This window comes from Aspergillus versicolor (genome assembly GCF_001890125.1).
Source record: "Aspergillus versicolor CBS 583.65 unplaced genomic scaffold ASPVEscaffold_1, whole genome shotgun sequence".
Taxonomy (NCBI): Eukaryota; Fungi; Ascomycota; class Eurotiomycetes; order Eurotiales; family Aspergillaceae; genus Aspergillus; species Aspergillus versicolor.
Window position 1 is genome coordinate 4,533,143 of NW_024467524.1, and position 18,427 is coordinate 4,551,569.

The 18,427-nt window shown below is 50.2% G+C and overlaps 6 protein-coding genes across 6 annotated transcripts; 3 read left to right on the forward strand and 3 right to left on the reverse strand.

The window, feature by feature from the left end:
• Nucleotides 1-155: 155 nt before the first annotated feature.
• On the forward strand, nt 156-2,666 carry ASPVEDRAFT_119203 (snoRNA-splicing protein PRP40; the record flags this gene model as incomplete). Its single annotated transcript, XM_040805672.1, has 4 exons — nt 156-296; nt 357-511; nt 568-1,621; nt 1,680-2,666. 4 exons carry the CDS (start codon nt 156-158, stop codon nt 2,664-2,666), a joined length of 2,337 nt encoding a protein of 778 aa, XP_040663278.1.
• Nucleotides 2,667-3,478: 812 nt separating this feature from the next.
• ASPVEDRAFT_297845 (uncharacterized protein) lies at nt 3,479-5,507 on the reverse strand. The gene is made up of 5 exons (XM_040810272.1): nt 5,239-5,507; nt 5,027-5,188; nt 4,878-4,974; nt 3,751-4,822; nt 3,479-3,693 (listed from the first exon to the last, which is right to left on the reverse strand). The coding sequence occupies exons 1-5, from the start codon at nt 5,300-5,302 to the stop codon at nt 3,670-3,672; spliced, it is 1,419 nt and encodes a 472-aa protein (XP_040663279.1). The 5' UTR covers nt 5,303-5,507; the 3' UTR covers nt 3,479-3,669.
• A 1,514-nt stretch (nt 5,508-7,021) lies between these two features.
• Nucleotides 7,022-11,643, forward strand: ASPVEDRAFT_79227 (chromatin-remodeling ATPase CHD1; the record flags this gene model as incomplete). The annotated part of the gene is made up of 2 exons (XM_040816668.1): nt 7,022-11,442; nt 11,514-11,643. 2 exons carry the CDS (start codon nt 7,022-7,024, stop codon nt 11,641-11,643), a joined length of 4,551 nt encoding a protein of 1,516 aa, XP_040663280.1.
• Nucleotides 11,644-12,054: 411 nt separating this feature from the next.
• Nucleotides 12,055-13,894, reverse strand: ASPVEDRAFT_36933 (C2H2-type zinc finger protein). The gene is made up of 2 exons (XM_040811331.1): nt 13,265-13,894; nt 12,055-13,144 (listed from the first exon to the last, which is right to left on the reverse strand). The coding sequence occupies exons 1-2, from the start codon at nt 13,797-13,799 to the stop codon at nt 12,531-12,533; spliced, it is 1,149 nt and encodes a 382-aa protein (XP_040663281.1). The 5' UTR covers nt 13,800-13,894; the 3' UTR covers nt 12,055-12,530.
• Nucleotides 13,895-15,094: 1,200 nt separating this feature from the next.
• On the reverse strand, nt 15,095-15,753 carry ASPVEDRAFT_24471 (uncharacterized protein; the record flags this gene model as incomplete). The annotated part of the gene is made up of 2 exons (XM_040809674.1): nt 15,095-15,514; nt 15,580-15,753. The coding sequence occupies 2 exons, from the start codon at nt 15,751-15,753 to the stop codon at nt 15,095-15,097; spliced, it is 594 nt and encodes a 197-aa protein (XP_040663282.1).
• A 721-nt stretch (nt 15,754-16,474) lies between these two features.
• On the forward strand, nt 16,475-17,332 carry ASPVEDRAFT_36940 (uncharacterized protein). The gene has a single exon (XM_040811332.1). It carries the CDS (start codon nt 16,699-16,701, stop codon nt 17,191-17,193), a length of 495 nt encoding a protein of 164 aa, XP_040663283.1. The 5' UTR covers nt 16,475-16,698; the 3' UTR covers nt 17,194-17,332.
• The last annotated feature ends 1,095 nt before the right edge of the window (nt 17,333-18,427 follow it).

Consider the following 18,427-nt stretch of genomic DNA (forward strand, 5'->3'; position numbering starts at 1 on the left):
AGGCGGCGCGATGTTGGGGGACGGGAAATAATGCAAACAGGACAAACACACGGAGCCCGAGGAGCTTCTTGACGATCTAATTTTCCCCGAACCTCGTTGGGCAAGATAGCAATCCGAACAACGCCGACATCAAGAGGTTCGTCTGAAGCTGCAAGATGAACCCAATGAGTGCGCCTGGCGGCGCTGCTCCTTTATGGCAGGAAGCCCGTACTGCTGAAGGGAGAACCTATTACTACAACGTTCAGACGAAAGCGACACAATGGGCAAAACCCGCCGAGTTGATGACGCCTGTCGAGGTTAGTGTGGTTTTCATTCGCATATTTATCTAGTTTTCTAACAGTTTACTCTGTTCACAGCGGGCTTTGGCGAATCAGCCGTGGAAAGAGTATACTGCTGAGGGTGGGCGAAAGTACTGGTCTAATTCGGAGACCAAGCAGAGTACATGGGAAATGCCAGAGGTGTACAAAAATGCGTTGGCGCAGGCTCAGGCGGCGCAGCCTCCACCTGCCGCGTAAGTGATTCATCCTCGTCCTGTTTTATATATTGTACTTATCAATTCCTGTTTAGGGCCCCAACGTTCGTTGCCGGCGGAGTTAGCTCATTCTCTTCCTACCCCCAAACGCGTGATCGCGATGACTATGACCGAGGATACAACGATACCCGTGGAGGCTTTGGTGCTGGCGATGTCAATGGCATTGCAGCTGGTTCCATGCTAGGAGCAACACAAGAACCGGACTATGGATCTCTGGAAGAAGCCGAGGGAGCATTCATGAAGATGCTCAAGCGCCACAATGTCCAGCCTGACTGGACATGGGAGCAAACCATGCGCGAAACTATCAAAGACTCCCAGTACCGCGCTCTCAAAGACCCCAGAGACCGCAAGGCAGCCTTCGAGAAATATGCGGTCGAGGTTCGCTTGCAGGAAAAAGACCGAGCGAAAGAGAGATTCGCTAAGCTCAGAGCAGATTTCAATACTATGTTGAAACGTCACCCTGAAATTAAGCATTATAGCCGATGGAAGACAATCCGTCCCATCATCGAAGGCGAGACCATCTTCAGGTCGACCAATGATGAAAATGAACGGCGACAGCTCTTCGAGGAATACATTGTAGAACTCAAAAAGGAGCATGTTGAACAGGAGGCTGCAGTGCGCAAGGCTGCCATGGATGATCTTGTTACAATCTTAAAGTCCTTGGACCTTGAGCCCTACACCCGATGGTCCGAGGCTCAAAACATCATCCAATCAAACGAGAGAGTTCAAAATGAGGATAAGTTCAAGACCCTCAGCAAGTCGGACATTTTGACCGCGTTCGAGAACCATATCAAGTCTCTTGAGCGCGCCTTCAACGATGCCCGTCAGCAGCAGAAAGCGGCGAAGGCCAGGAAGGAACGCCATGCGCGTGAACAGTTTATTGACTTGCTCAAGGAATTGAGGTCCAAGGGCGTTATCAAAGCTGGCAGTAAGTGGTCTAATATTTACCCATCGATACGCGAAGACCCTCGCTACCTTGGTATCCTTGGACACTCTGGCTCGTCTCCTTTGGATCTCTTCTGGGATGTGATTGAAGAGGAAGAACGGACTCTACGCGGACCACGCAATGATGTCTTAGACGTCCTTGATGTGAGTGTAACAGTAGTAGCGGTATCACTTTGGTTGAGAAAGACTAACCTCGTTTTAGGATAAACGATTTGACGTTACTTCCAAAACCAGCTTCGATGAGTTCAATGACATTGTACTCTCAGACCGCCGGACGGCAAATATTGACCCTGATATTCTTCAGGTCATCTTCCAACGCATTCAGGAGAAGGCCTTCCGTCGCAATGAAGAAGAAAAGCATGCCGCAGATCGCCATCAAAGACGTGCTATTGACGCTCTGCGCTCACGGCTGAAGCGCCTGGAACCTCCTCTCCGGTCAACCGACACATGGGACCAGGTGAAACCCAGACTGGAGAAATACGAGGAATATAGGTCCCTTGAATCTGACGATCTCCGCCAAACCGCCTTCGAGAAGGTCATCCGCCGCCTAAAAGAGAAAGAAGAAGACGCAGAAAGGGACCGTGAATCACGCGACAGAGACCGGGGCAGTCGCCGTGACCGTGACCGTGATCGTGACTACCGCAGCGGCACCTCATACCGAGGCGAACGACGAAGGCCTTCCAGTCGTCAAAGCCGGACTCCCGAACCAGACGCCTACGAAGCCGATCGCCGAAAGGCCCAAGCCGATCGCGAACGGTCCTACCGAAAGACTAGCGGTCTGTCACCCGTTCGGGAGAGATGGGACGAGCGCGACCGCGACAGGGATCGTCGAGATCATGACCGCGAGAGAAGCAGCCGCCCTTACGATCGCGAGCGCCGTGATCGTGAAGACGAGCGGGAACGCCTCTATCGAACACGCGGTGACCCACGCGGCAGTCGCGACGAGCTCGACTACGGCGGCGATACCCGAAGCGTTGTTAGCAATGACCGCAGGCGTAGACGCGATAGCGACACGGAGAGCGTTGCGAGTCGCTCCGCCAAGCGTCACAGGCGTGATAGTCGTGATCGTAGCAACGGCGCTCGAAAGGATAGAGAGCGTCGAGAGCGGACGCCTACCGTTACAGATGAAGCGAAAGAGGAAAAGGCTGTGCACTCTGGTAGCGAGGAGGGTGAGATTGAGGAGGAGTAACTGTGGTGTTAGTACAAACTACGAAATTAGTATATTTGGACGCTATGGGCAATGTCAGTTTGTAACATCGCGGAACCCATTACTTATAACCCAAAATATGAACTAATTATCTATAATGACTTGCATACTTATCCATTGTGCTATCTGCATCCAGCGAATTTTGGTGTCGTGATGTAAACAACGATACCCTTGTATATTCACAATGTTGGTCCTGGAGAAACGGACAGGGTACTTATATATATTCCTGTCCATGGTGGTCCGGTAGAATGAAGAACTTTTCTCTTCTACAACTACAAAGTGTCCACTCTGCAATACTGCATAATAATAATATTTTTAATAGTATTTACTGGTTTTGGCAGGAGAATCATGAATACTAGTAAACGAAAACGGTGGCCCTGTATGGCGGTGCAGCAGTCAGAAGAAACTTTTGAACAGGCTCAACCCAACTCCAGCGGTATCAATCATGCCGACCGAGAAAAAAAAAAAGAAAGCCGTTACCCATGAAATAACAAGACCCAGGTCTGATATAGAACATGCAAGAAAAAAAAACCCAGTGTCTTTCAGTTACTGCCACTGCGGAAACTATAATAGTTCGAGAATCGAATGTTGCTTGACATAGCATCTGCGAAGGGGCGGAAGAGGGGTTGATGATGGGCGACGATCGGCTTTTCCTTGGGGAAAGATCATATCTGGAGTTGAGGCACGTATGGGCTCGCTTACTCTCACTGAGTAGAGAAACCACATAACTGCTGTGAGTTGACCTATACTTGTCGCCACGACGTCGTCCTCTTCATCATTCTCCTCGGACGCTTCCTCCGCATCACTGCAAACCTCAAGGCCGCGACGGGGCCACCGCTTTAGCTGAGCCGCTGATGCCTTGGTAACGCCGAAGAACGCCCCTAACCGAAGGATTCTCCTGTGCCTGCGACGATGACGTCGCTGGTCGGAGTCGCGGCCGTCACGCCTGTTAGGCTCGCGGTCATTCCTCTTTGGGATGCCCTCTTCATTTCTCCTCCTCCAGGAAGTACTGTGAGAATATAGTGTTAGCATAATGGCTGGGGATCAAAAGAAAATTTCCACTTACGTAGTTACCACTCAATTTCTGCTCTTGGTCCATTTGACTGTTATACTTGTTGATACGAGGGCGGTAGCTGTTGGGGTCACGTCGGAAAGTAACATCAAGGCTCCTCAAGAAGCTGTTGCACCCAGTAACCAGTGACTCAGGAGTATTGGCACGCGCATCAACGGAGGGCTTGCCATCGAACACAATGACACGGTCAGCGAGATAAGTAGCCATGATGAAATCGTGCTCCACAATAAACGCAGTCTTCTTAGTGTGCATGATGAAACGCTTGATGACCTTGGCTGCCACGATACGCTGTTCAGAGTCGAGGTAGGCGCTGGGCTCGTCGATGAGGTAGATATCAGCGGGCATTCCAAGAGCCAACACAATGGCGACACGCTGCAGTTCACCACCGGACAAGTTCTGGACTTCCTGGTCAATGAAGTCGTCGATCTTAAGAGGCTTGTAAACGTCGGTCTGGAACTGCGGCGACAAGAAAGCAGCCTTGATTTTCTTGAAGAAGAGTTGACGGACAGTTCCCTGGAACTTGGGGGTAATTTTCTGAGGCTTCATGCTAATGTTCATGCGAGGGATGGTAACGTTTCCGTCAGGCTTCTCGGCACCCGCAAGCATTCTACAGAATGTGGTCTTTCCAGTTCCATTCTCGCCCATCATGACGACGATTTCAGAATCAGTGAAATCACCGGCTTCGATCTTCAAGTGGAAGTTTCCGAGGGTCTTCTCCATACTCGGGTAGGTAAACGCACGAGACTTGTCGAGAATGAAGTCGTCACCGGCTTCAGTCAGACGGAAGGTGAGAGAATCCTCACGGAATCGAAGATTCTCTGTTGGGATGTGACCATCCAAGAAGATGTTGATACCTTCACGCACCGAAGCTGGCAAGGTAACGACACCGTAGACCGCGGGCTTTCCATATAGCACGCAAATGAAATCAGAAAGATAATCAAGGACAGACAAATCGTGCTCAACAACAATGACGTAGTCGTCAGGACGCAGGAGGTCCCGGATAGAGCGGGCGGCGGCGAGACGCTGCTTGACATCAAGGTATGAGGACGGCTCGTCGAACATGTAGCTTTTCGGTTCGTCAGCACCCAAGGGTGTCTTTTATACATAGATGAAGCACTTACACATCTGCTTTTTGGACGCAAACTAGACCAATGGCAAACCGTTGAAGCTCTCCTCCTGAAAGGTGATCAATATCACGGTTCTGAACCTGTCTAAGTTCTGTATTGGACGGTTAGTAACATTATAACTCCTTGGCCGATTCGCGACATACCAAGGTTGTTCAAGGTTTCTTCCATGTTGTCCATTTGGGCGCGGGCCTTGATGAGGTCCCCGACGTTTTTGGTAGGGCCCTTCACAGCTCGAGGGATCTGGTCAACATACTGAGGCTTGACCACAGCCTTCAAGTCGTCCTCAAGCACCTTCGTGAAATAGTCTAAAGAGGTCAGATATGGATTTTTTAGTTAGGGACAAACGCAAATAGACCTACTCTGCAGTTCGGAACCACGGAAGTATTTGAGGATCTCCTCCCAGTCTGGTGGGTTTTCATAACGTCCGAGGTTGGGCTTCAATTTTCCACTGAGAATCTTCAAAGCAGTACTCTTTCCAATACCGTTTGTTCCAACAAGACCGAGAACCTGACCGGGACGAGGCATAGGAAGACGGTGAAGCTTGAAGCTGTTGGCGGAATAACGATGGGTGACTTGGCTTTCCAAGTTGGTCGGCAGGTTGATGATGTGAATAGCACCGAACGGGCATTTCTTCGGGCAGATACCGCAACCAATGCATAGGCGCTCGGAGATGAAAGCGATCTTGGACTCGGAAGTGACCTCGATGCAAAGTTTTCCGGTGCGGACAACGGGGCAGGACTTTTTGCATTCTTGACGGCATTTCTATAGTAAAGACAGGAAGAGTCAGCGAAATTGCGGTAAATAGTAGACCGATTTGGAAATTTCCGCTCACCTTGGGCTTGCACTGTAACAAACGCGTTGGTATAAGTATATGACGCTCTCTTATGGTTAGCGGGGCATTCAAGACTCACTTTGTCAGTGCTGACAATGGCAATACTAGAAGAAATCAAGATGTCAGCTACGAAATCAGTATCGTCGGGTTGGGACGTTCATACCGGGTAAGCTTGTCCGACATGGTGTTGACGGGGTCGTGAGGCAAATATGAAAAACCAGAGCAAAATATAGGTCTCGGAAGAAGAGAACAAAGCCCACAGATGCGGATACTGGACCAGCGGGATAGGGCCTATTCAGCGACGAATTTGTGGGCCTGAAGTTGACGATACCAGATATCCGCGCAGCAACCACCGGATTCAAGAAGAGGAAGACGTTGCGTGGATTCAACGAGGAGGGGCTCTCGCGACAGAAATCGATGCCCGGCTCATTGTGGGCACCGTTTAATGCCTCAGGCATCAGGACCTATTATTTGCTTGAAGTCTGATTGGATGAGCGCCCGACCTTCAAAACTTCGTCGGATCTAATATTGATCCGAACCGTTTTGCACGTGACTAGAAGCCGCCACTAACACAAGAATGAACTCGCTTGTGAATTGACTAACACTAATGGGGCTTGGTATGACAGTGCAGCCTGAAGCCTCAGGCCAGCAGCCAATCCCTTCACTGTGACTCGCCCGTCCCCCAGCCCGACGTTCAACTCTCTTCCCTCTAACACTCCCTCATCATATTCTCAGCGGCCTCCCATCATTCCTTTGCTGCTCTCCACCGTCTCATCCCATCCACCCCCTCCCCTTCCCCCACCTTTCTTATTATTTTTTTTTCACAATTCTTTCCCTTATTTTGCGGTGATCCGGGGTCACCAAGCTATGGATTGTAAGTATTTATTCCTATTTTCATTGTCATCTTCGGCGTGTTCAGGTGCTGCCGCTTGAGTACATCTACTGCTTCGACCCACTTGAGATTTGAGGATTCCTCGATATTTCTTGGACTTAGGGTCTAGTAGACCTTGTCAAGTCGAAATTTACATCTGTATCTCTTACTGGATCTGATTTTTCTCTTGCTTTGCCTGCGATAATCGCCATTTTTCTCCTGTGCCCGTCCCGTCGCGTCTCATCTAACCCATCATCAAAATCATGTCAATCCATGTTATCTTCATCTCCTATCTCATTCTCCCGATTTTGTAGCTTCTAATACTCCGAAACTGAGTCGCATATCGCTGCTCTACACTTCCCTGTGTCTTATGGTCATCTCTAAGCTTCTGTTGAGCTACAATGCTGATGCCTCTCTTCATCTATAGCAACTAGCATGGTGATCCCATCTACCTCCGAACCCGGGGTCACAAGTGCCTTCACCAATGGGTATTCGGTGTCTCCCGTCGCCGATGCTACCAGATTCAAAGACGAGTCACCAGCGAATGACAATGGGAGCGCTGTCCCTCATTCCCCCGAAGATGATGACGCTGCCTCCGTGTCCTCCGCCGATCCAGACCCCGCGGACGACTCGTATAATTCCGATTCTCCCGATGCAGAGGGGGAAGCTGATGGATTTGGGGTGGGAAATGGCATGAAAGCTATCAGTCCATCCGTTGCTGAAAACTCTTCCTCCCCCGAACCAACACGGGGCACGAAGCGCAAATCGCCCTCTGTCGATGATGCGGACCTAATTCGACAGAATCCTGACTTATACGGGCTTCGTCGAAGCGGTCGAGCTCGTACGACACGCAGAATAGCTGAATCGTCAGACTCAGAGTCCGATGACGTGGCACCTCGCTCTAAGCGTCGACGCGCTATCCCGTCACATCTATCCTCCAAAGCTCCCTCACGTTCCGCGACCCAGTCAACATTCTCTGACGATTCCGATAGCGATGAATATGGGGGTAGTCGTGCTCGTGCAAGCAAGGCGAAGCGTCGGCGACTACTTCAAGCGTCTGCAAATAATGTTCCCTCTCATGCGGAGGTTCGTTTCTCAACAAGAAATGCTGCTAGGGTCTCCAACTATAACGAGGATGATGATGACTCAATGTTCGAGGATGATGTGGAAGATTTAACGCCGAGTTACTGGGTAAATGCGGTGGAAGATGACCGCCCAGCAATAGACATTGTGCTCAATCATCGTCCCAAGGAGGGCGTCGATCCCAGTGACCCGGATGTTGATCGTCATCAGTTCGAATTTTGCATCAAATGGCAAGAAAAGTCCCACTACCACGCGACGTGGGAGACAACTGAAACCCTAGCCAACTGTCGGAGTATACGCCGTCTTGACAATTACGTCCGGAAAATCCTTGCTGAAGACTTACGTTTGAACTATGACGAAGGCGTACCGCCCGAGGATCGAGAGAAATGGAACCTCGACCGGGAAAGGGATGTGGATGCTATTGAGGATCATAAGTTCGTGGAGCGAGTTATTGGCATGCGCGAAGGGGAAGATGGCACAGAATATTTGGTGAAATGGAAGCGCCTCTTCTATGACTCTTGTACATGGGAAGGTGAAGAGCTGGTTAGTCATATTGCTCAACGCGAGATAGACCGTTTCCTAGACCGTTCCTCGCGGCCACCGGTCTCGGATAAAAAGGAGTCGATCCCGGCCAGTCGCAAACCCTTCGAACCCATCAAGGGAACACCGAGCTTCTTACAGAATGGCCAACTCAAGGAGTTTCAAGTCAAAGGTGTCAATTTCATGGCATTCAACTGGGTGAAAAATCGCAATGTTGTCCTTGCAGATGAGATGGGCTTAGGAAAAACCGTACAAACAGTCGCATTTATCAGTTGGTTGCGCCACGTCAGACGTCAGCAAGGCCCCTTTGTGGTAGTCGTCCCTCTATCTACAATGCCGTCCTGGGCTGAGACGTTCGATAACTGGTCCCCGGATCTGAATTACGTTGTCTATAATGGAAACGAAGCCTCTCGCAACGTTCTCAAAGAACATGAGCTCATGGTGGACGGCAACCCTCGACGACCGAAGTTTAACGTGCTCCTGACCACCTACGAGTATGTTTTAGTGGACTCATCATTCCTCAGCCAATTCAACTGGCAATTCATGGCAGTTGATGAGGCTCACCGACTAAAAAATCGGGAGTCTCAACTATATATCAAACTTCTCGAATTCAACTCACCCGCCCGTCTCCTGATCACCGGTACGCCTATTCAAAATAACCTGGCCGAGCTTTCGGCCCTCTTAGATTTCTTGAATCCAGGCCTGGTCGAAGTCGATGCGGATATGGATTTGAACTCTGAGGTTGCATCCGAGAAGCTTGCCGAGCTGACGAAGGCGATCTCACCGTTCATGTTACGCCGAACGAAAACAAAAGTAGAGTCTGATCTTCCGCCCAAGACAGAGAAAATCATCCGTGTTGAACTCTCCGACGTCCAGTTGGAGTATTACAAAAACATTCTCACCAAAAACTACGCCGCGCTGAACGAAGGCACCAAAGGACAAAAGCAGTCACTCCTAAACATCATGATGGAGTTGAAGAAAGCAAGTAATCATCCATTCATGTTTCCTAATGCGGAAGCCAAAATTCTTGAGGGTAGCACCCGTCGGGAAGACGTATTGCGAGCTCTGATTACCAGCAGTGGAAAAATGATGCTTCTTGATCAGCTTCTTACCAAGCTGAAGAAGGATGGGCACCGTGTTTTGATCTTTAGTCAAATGGTGAAGATGCTCGATATCCTGGGAGACTACATGGAGTACCGTGGCTACACATATCAGCGCCTTGATGGGACAATACCCTCAGCCTCACGTCGCCTTGCCATTGAGCATTATAACGCACCCGATAGCAGCGATTTTGCATTCATTTTGTCCACTCGAGCAGGTGGTCTCGGAATCAACCTCATGACTGCAGATACCGTGGTTCTGTTTGACTCTGATTGGAATCCTCAAGCTGATCTTCAAGCTATGGCGAGAGCACACCGTATTGGCCAAACTAAGCCTGTCAGCGTGTATCGTTTGGTGTCTAAGGACACAGTTGAGGAGGAAGTGATCGAGAGAGCCCGTAACAAACTCCTTCTGGAATTTATCACGATCCAAAGAGGCGTTACAGATAAAGAAGCATCTGAAATTCAAAACAGAATGGCGCGAGGAGGTGTCACTCTTGGCGAACCCAATTCTACCGATGACATTTCCCGAATTCTCAAGCGCCGTGGGCAGAGAATGTTCGAGCAAACTGGCAACCAGGAGAAATTGGAGCAGCTTGACATTGATTCAGTACTCGCAAACGCTGAGTTACACCAAACAGAACAGGCTGAAGGTATTCAAGCGGATGGAGGCGAAGAGTTCCTTAAAGCGTTTGATTACGTTGATATTAAGGTTGACGACCTCACGTGGGATGATATAATTCCCAAGGACCAACTCGAAGAAATAAAAGCCGAGGAAAAGAAGAAATCGGACGAGAGATACTTGGCAGATATGATTGAGCAGAATCGGCCACGCAAGCGTGCTATCGCAGGGGATGAACGGGACACCCGCGCAGAACGGAAGGCCAAACGCCAAGCACGAGTCCAGGTCAGCATGAATGATGGAGATGGTGATGATTCAGATTCACATGTACAGGCAGACCCAAAGCGTCCGCTTGTGGAGAAAGAGTATCGTCACCTCCTTAGGGCCTTCCTACGCTATGGTGACATTGATGATCGAGAAGAGGAGGTTATACGTGAAGCACGCCTAACAGAACGCGATAGGGATACCGTCAAGGGCGGACTCCGTGAGATAACCGACAAGGCAGCGGCTTTGGTTCAGGAGGACGTGGCGCGATTAGAAGCTCTCGAAAACGCTGGCAAAGTTCTCACCAAGAAAGAGAGGAAGGCGGTTTTGTTTGACCTCCATGGTGTCAAACGCCTCAATGCATACACTATTGTTGAGCGTCCCGCCGAGATGCGTGTACTAAAAGAAGCAACGCTAGCGATACCTGATTTTAGGAACTTCCGCGTTCCGGAGGCAACAAAAGCACCTGATTATTCATGCCCATGGGGTGCCAGAGAAGATGGCATGCTCTGCGTTGGTATCTCGCGCCATGGGTATGGTGCTTGGATGCAGATTCGGGATGACCCCGATCTCGGACTGGCAGAGAAATTCTTCCTGGAAGAACACCGTGTTGAGCGCAAGACGGAGCGGTTGAATGCAGACGACAAGACCACAAAATCACCCGGCGCTGTCCACCTTGTTCGGCGAGCCGATTATCTTCTGTCTATCCTTAGGGACAAGGCTAGCAACGGGTCGAGCACTACTACGAAGCGAACTGTGGAAAACCATCATCGCAATGCCCGGAAGAGCCATTCTCGCCCACAAGCTAGTGTCTCAGCGTCTCCTGCGCCATCTCTTCAACGTAAGGGGCACCGAGAGCAGGATCGAACGCGCCATCGCTCCCACACCCATGGTGGCCGAGAGAGCATGGAGCGGCACAATACGCCGAACCGCGATTCTCGAGGAAGATCTGCCCTCGAACCTGAACGCCGGCACAGACCGTCCGATGGCTCAAGTGAAGATGTCCGTCGTCGCAAGAACAGTGAAAATGGCCATTCCCAGAGCAAAGAGGACATGTCACGTCGGTTCTTCAAACCGATCCGTGACGATCTCAAAAAGGTCGCAGATGTCACCAAAGACAGTTTCCCCAACAAGGCAGAACGCGCCCTGGAGCTTAGACGCCTGCTCAACAAAATTGGTGACTTTATCGTCAGCAACCTTGGGGGGGAGAATTCAGCTTCTCTCTCCTCCCTTGAAACTCGGTTATGGTATGTTGAAAATTGCGTCTATTTTTCTTTTTTTCTCCTTGACCAATCTAGATCTAATACCTCATGTATAGGCATTATGTTTCGGCTCACTACTGGCCGAATAAAGACGCAGGAGGAGCCAAGCTCCAGGAAATGTACCACAAACTGATTGATGTTCACAAAAAAGCGGCCGTAGCCAAGGTCTCTTCGAACAGGGACTAGAGAACTCCCTTGATATGCATCAAAAAGCGCTGTTTCTAAATTTGTTTAAACATTTTCCCATTTCCCCCCTCCCACTTTCATCCATTTACTCTCCCCTTTCCTGTTCTTCCTCATTTATGCATACTTGGGAAAGCATGGCGACGGCGTCTGGTGTGGTCCACCTCAGGGAACTTTGAACATCGGTCTCCATATGGTGGACTTGATACGATGTTGCATGAGATACTTTGTTGTTGTTTTTTATTTCCAATATCTCTTTTGGCCCTTTGTCTTTTTACCATATATTTGGAACGAACCGGGTTCAGCTGTATTTCCCACCTTATTCACCTAGATCCGCTTTGCCTCTTTCTGCGCTGGCGTTGGGGGTGTACCCGGATCTTCATGTATCCTACTATTGCTGCTACGGGGATGATCCATTTGCCTATTATGGGATGATATGTTGAAATGTCGTTAGACTTCGTTTCTATTTTCTACCAACATCCCGCTTTCTATGATATTATACCATGGATGATTGAAGTCGAGTGAATGGGTGGCTGGCTACCAGATTGCTCTTTTCTTCTGATTTTATATAATTGATGAAAAGTGTTGAGAATACATTCATGAATTCGAAATTTTATCCGAAGTTGTACTGTATTCTGCAGTGAATTAAAGCGTGCATGCTTTGCTCTGGCTGAGGTCTTGCAAGTGGAAAAGCAGTAAATGGAACTAGCGCCAGAATAGTGTAAGGATCAAAATAATAAAAGCGTAGACTTGAACCGTCATTGAACCCGCCATCTTAATACATAGTAGAGAAATAATAACAAATAGAACCCGTGTAAGGAAACCGCTTGATACGGTCTCTGATTAGGGAGAAGTAGAAAGTAGATGAAACAGGGCATTCCCTTGAACGTTCACGTCGCGATAGAGTCCCCATTGTGCTCTCCATTGCCTGAGGTTTCTATCGGATGTGATGGTTCTTTCTCAGCCACCCCGTTCGCTGAAGCAGCTGGGGCCGTGGCTCCCTCATTGCCAACGAGCGAGCTGAAGAGCCTGACTTCGGCATCCATCAAGTCATCGAATATAGCCTCCTTTTCTGACCACGCCTGTTTCCTCTTTGGCCTGATTTTATCCCAGTCGCCTCGTAGATCTACCCCTTCCTTTTCGGCCCAGTGGATTTGACGGCGGAGAAGCCTGTACAACTGGTGTGGGTTCATTTCAAGCTCGTGATCGTCGAAACCGGTGTCGGAGCTGAACTCGGGAACTTCGAACTCGTCGAGGTCTTCCGTCCCGGCGGTGTCGTCGTTGACGCTTTCGCTGTATTGCTCCGAGTCATCTCTGGGTGGGTGCGACAGCTTCAACTTGATGCGTTGGAGCTTGCTAGCTGGAGTGCCGACCGGCGTTCCTGCGGCGGAGAGGAGATCATGACGTTTCGGGACGGGGTCAGACGGGCGCAGGGCTTCTGTTTCGTGTACTGTTCTCATGTGCTTTGCAAGGGCATCGGAGCGGGTGAAACTGCGATCACATTCTGTTGAGGTTGCGAGCATTGTCGTTAGTCAAACTGCCTTATGGTTACGCGAGCCAACTGGCAGGGGCAGGCAAGCAGGCAAGGTAGGGAGAGGGGGAAAGATGGAAAAGGGAACCTTACCAGGGAGCGCGCAGTAAAAGGGCTTTTCCCTTGTATGGCTTCTCATGTGCGCCCGGAGTGCGTAGCCGCTGGCGTGCGTTTGGCCTTTCCGAGGACAGTCGGACCATTCGCAGGAGTATTTCTTCTGTCGGCTACCGACATGCTCGTTGTGAATGTGTTGGACCAAGTCGTCCATATTTCCGAGATCTTTAAAATCGCATCCCTCCCATCGACACACAGTGACCTGGTCGTTGCATTGGCCGCTGTAGTCTTCGTCCTGGTTTGCCCCTATGAGAGACAGCGTGCTAGGCGAGTTGGGAATATCGCCGGACGTATCGGACGATATTGAAGACGACGGCGATGGAGGCGGAGGCAGCTCATCCTGGAATGATGTTGATACAGGTGTGTTACGGTCCCAAGAGGCCATGCCGGTGCGGCGACGCTTCGAGGGAGGCATATTGGATGTTGGAGTTGAGACACCCTGCTTGGTGTCTTCGCGATCCGACACATCGTCGTCGGCAACGGAGGAGAGGGGGGAACCGGGAGAATCTGCCATTGGAATGGGAAGCGTTGCGGTCGGATGAATGAGCTAATTGATGGGGCAAAAGCGGGGTCAACAAGGCAGTGAGCAGTTTTGGGGTGAATCCAGACTTTGATTGACGTGATGCTGGCGTCTGGATTCTGGAGAGGATTCGAGTATACAGCTGGCACGTGATGAGGCTATTGCTTTTAAGTCTCCCACAACTTTTTCTCTTCTCCCCACAACAAATACTGACGGACACGTTGGACAACCCCCGACCTATTGTCCGGCATGTCCGCTGAACTAATGGGTAAGTTAATGCATTTTGTTTGATTTTTCTTCTTTTTTTCAATGATGATCCTTTCAAGAATTCTGCAATTCTGACAATCTCCGCATTGTTGTGAGATTGCGTGTTGACCTTCTACACTTGACCTGATTGATTGTTTTCTTCGCCGCGACACTCTTTTCGAAAGTTGTTGAACCAGGCTAACAACTGCCTCTAGTTATTCTACAGGTCTGATTTCAATATGGCGGTCGCACTGCTTGACTGGGTGTTTGACGATGAAACCCTGAGCCTGGCGGTTCTCTGAGTAGCTCCAGGCAGTCGCCGAGGGTAGCAATTCGGATCTCGCCTAGAGCTCATCGTTATCATGGTATCTGCTGATGTGCGAGGGTCTCCTTACACGTTTGAGTAACTGTACTCGTGTCACCAGGAATCAGGCGACAGTCAGGGTTCGCGGGCAGCTGCTTCTGGACTTTACCGAATCAGCCTGGTTCGCGCGTTGTTCGTCCTATGGCATTCATAGTGCTAAGGGACTACCTCGTGGAAGACGTCAGTACACGCCTTGATGATCGAGTGTTGGTACAAAGGCTTCGTCGCATCCATCTCGCAAGATGTCGAGATTCGACTGCGCCATATTTGGCATCCCTATCCGTATCATACTGTAGGTGCTCAAACGCATTCGACATGCTAGCTTGAACCCTGCCTCGATGAAATGGCTTCGTGTTTGTAGATACCAGGGGGAGTCGACTTCTGCATGACTGTTGCAGACACGTTGTACGTTGCGATCCAAGTAGGTAAAATGAGTTATAGAGAACTTGGACATCAAGATACATTCAGCAAATCAAATTCCATTTGTTATTTATGTCTAATATTACAATAACACTTCCGTGTCGTCATTCATTAACGCTAAGCTTCCTCCCAGTCAACGACCTTCAGAAGACAAATCCACCAGCCCTGAACCCCAACACCAACATCAGCCGTAGCAAGGATATTAGCAAGCAAGCAAGCACCCGTTCCAATCCAGTCCAACAAACAAACTCCAATCAACCTAGTTAAGCGTAACCTCATCACTGCTGTTAAAGGCCTCACGAATCTTGGTCCTCAGTTTCTCAAATAGACTATCCAGGTAGCCATCGGTGTTGGTTGCTGGATTCAACGAGTTCGCGTCCTTAGCCTTTTCATTGTCTTTAGGCTTCGCGCTCTCCGTAGTTTGCTTGTTGTTTCCGTGCACCGGCTCCACCCGGTTAGACTGGTTGTCGACAGGCGGCTCGTTGTCGTGAGCCGTCACAGTCGGGGTATTGCTCTTGCTGTCGTCAATTGGAACAGCATCTTGCTTCTTCTCCGCCTGCTCCTGCTCCTGCTCCTGGGTATCTTCCTCCGGATTCAGCTTGTTGAGGTTGGCCAATTTCTCCAGGCCTAGTCCGGCAAGGATTCTTGCAACACCGTCTGTTTGGCCTGGAATCATGCGCTGCGATTTGTTAGTTTATTTTACTTTGCTCGCTCGGAGTGGATAATGGGTGGGACTGGACATACAGGGTCAGGGATCGGAGATCGAGGCTGCAGCCCTGTTTCGGGACCCGAACTAGGGTTCAGGTTGTTGCAATTGGAGTCCTTGGCTGGGAGGGGGAGGGGGATTGAGGTTGCGAGTGGGGAGAAGAGGAGTGTGAAACCGAGGAGGAGGGAGGGCCATGATGTTGTCGGGGTCATTGTGCCGGCTTTTGGAGGCTGATAGAGGAGGTGCGTTTTTTGTACAGTACAGGTAGAAGTATACAGAGATATGAGTTTGCGAAACATAGGACAAGATACTGGCCATTAGATATACCCTATATATCCCCGAAGGGCAGTCAAGGAGTTTTTCGATTCTCGTCAGGAATGAGTGCGATGCACCGTTGTTTCCAGGGATGGACATACCAGTCGCTATCCAATGCGACGGCAAGTATACAGCAAACCCCTGACCACGCAGCACCTTCTTCTGTCCTACGAGCCTGTTGGCATCGCATGCATCGAATTGTCTCGTATACATTAACTCAATAGTGAATGGTTCCGTTTTCTAGAAGTGGAAGCAACCCACTTCTAGGGTTGTTGTCCGGTTTCACTGCGGACTCAGGGTGAGATCAATTGAAACAAGGGGCTCACCCGCGCATTCCAATGGCCTCAGAGCCCTCCACCAGAATGTTTATCCACCGAGGGTCTCCTCGGTTCCTCCCAGGCTCCCATTGCTCGTTAACTCCCGGGGCTTGAATCATGGTGGGGAGCTGTGGCGTGAGGAATGTTTTCAATGCCCTTCTCCTACTCGGAGTCCCGGACTGTTTCGATTCTCCGCGGATGGTATCTTTGAACAGTAAACCCGAGAAGATGTATTCTCCGGAATACAGGATCCCCCGTATCGATACTTGCGTAGAGACGCGAGGCTATATCGGCATCCCGATAAAAGCATATTGTAGACGTAGACAGACCATCCATTCAACCGCGGAATCGCTCCGCAAGCACCCGACCCGGCCCGCCATCGACATCTCGCCATCTGTATGTATCCCCATCGCGTTAAACACGATCAATGCTGCAAGCAACCGGTCGGAATCCTGGCATCAACTGAATTAGCAAGCCAATTTATCTCGTATCTATACCGCGGGAAACACCAGACACTCTCCCACAATGTCCCACAATCAACCATCCAACCCCACCACAACCTCAAACCCCTCTACCCAGGATACCAATAGCAACAACAACAACAACACCAATTCCCAAAATCCCTACGACTATGAAACCGGGCTCAACACGCGACGAGCCGTCCTCGGCCCCGCCCATGTAAACCGCTCCGTCCAAAACAGCAACGCCTTCACAGCACCCATGCAAGAAATGATCACCGAATGGGCCTGGGGCCACGTCTGGAACCGGCCGGGGCTAGACAGGAAGCAGCGGTCGCTCATGAACATCGGGATGCTGATTGCGCTTGATCGTCAGCCTGAGTTGGCGATGCATGTTCGCGGCGCGGTGAGGAATGGATTGTCCGAGTTGGAGATTCGCGAGGCTGTTATCCATGCGACGGTTTATTGTGGTGCGCCGGCGGGTATGGAGGCGATGAGGACTGTTGATGGTATCTTGGGGGAGATGGAAAGGGCAGGGGAGATTAAGAGGGAGTTGGTTTGATCTGTCTGTTGATTGTGTTTTGGTATGGGTTCGGTTCGATATCGTTCGTTGTCTATGTTGCAAAAGTAAGCAGATTAGGGAAATACAAAAGAATGGAATAATTCCAAGGTATGGGGAATTAATGCGGTAGATTGCATAGGACCTGCAGAGGCTATTAGTTCCCATACTCTGATGTGTGGTGAGTAGTTGATACTGAAGGTACTAGAACGAAGTATACAACATCAAGCCGAGGTTACCCAGGCAGAATCTCCTCAAGCACACGGCTCGAGAGTACCTTGACTAGGCCATGGACGTTGCGTATGCCACGGCATGAAGCTCGGTAGTGGGCATCTACCATCCATTCATCCTTCGATATCTCGCCAAAACCAAATACGCTGCACGACGTCTAACCATGCAAGTATACGCAATCATGCAGATGCAGTAGAGCCGTCAGGGCCTATCCTTGCCGGTATATCGGACGATAGTTACTACTGCTCATCTGCTCGTCTACTCGTCTACTCGTCGCCTTGTACGAGAGTACACCTCATCCAGGAGACCGAGTCCAACCAACCCCAACTCCATCCCTGCATCGAAGCTGAAATGAAGCACCATCACAGACTCGACAACGCGTGGCGCCGAGCAAAGCGCATTTGGGGCCTCGCATTCCCTCCAATCGCCTGATGAAGTCCAATCTGTCCATACAAAGTCACAAACAAGCTAACCCCACCTATACTAGGGCATTCGTATGCGCCTACGTAAGTGAGCGAGCTATCAACAAGCTCAACGCCTTGATGCCTCCAGATGAAGGACTCAGGCGTTTAATGAATCATGAAGGTCGGAGCTAATTCTGCTCTGGACCTCGGGACCTCTCTAGTTGGGTCCATAAACTTGTTTGCTGGGGCTTGTCACTTTGTTTCTGCCTGATCGGATGCTACTACTTTGGTATTAGTATCCGCAGGTCGTGACTCGCTCCAGCTCGTTTCGCTCGGCTGGAGATGTGTTTGAGTGTGTGGCTTACGTGTACTAGCCACAGAAGGACCCCTCAAAAGTTAAAGGTAGAAGCTAAATATTTCGCGTTAGAGAAAGGGCCGGGCTAATATTGTCTTCAGGACGATGTGCTTTCCCTTCTGGGATTGGCCTGAGGCTGGGGAGATGGCCTTGGACAAACTCGAACTTGACACCAAAGGCTACCCACTGCGTGACGACTCCGCTTACGTAGCTTTGGGGTGACGAGGGGAAGTCAGTTCGTCAGTTC

Bases quoted from the DNA above. Each gene is read 5' to 3' on its own strand.
- ASPVEDRAFT_297845 (XM_040810272.1), bottom strand. From the start codon at position 5,302: ATGAAAACCCACCAGACTGGGAGGAGATCCTCAAATACTTCCGTGGTT. The intron at 5,189-5,238 runs GTCTATTTGCGT...TGACCTCTTTAG, and splicing joins GGTTCCGAACTGCAGAGTAG to ACTATTTCACGAAGGTGCTT. The intron at 3,694-3,750 runs GTAAGTGGAAAT...ATATTCTCACAG, and splicing joins AGAAATTGAGTGGTAACTAC to TACTTCCTGGAGGAGGAGAA.
- ASPVEDRAFT_36933 (XM_040811331.1), bottom strand. From the start codon at position 13,799: ATGGCAGATTCTCCCGGTTCCCCCCTCTCCTCCGTTGCCGACGACGAT. The intron at 13,145-13,264 runs GTAAGGTTCCCT...CAACCTCAACAG, and splicing joins CTTTTACTGCGCGCTCCCTG to AATGTGATCGCAGTTTCACC.
- ASPVEDRAFT_36940 (XM_040811332.1), top strand. From the start codon at position 16,699: ATGTCCCACAATCAACCATCCAACCCCACCACAACCTCAAACCCCTCT.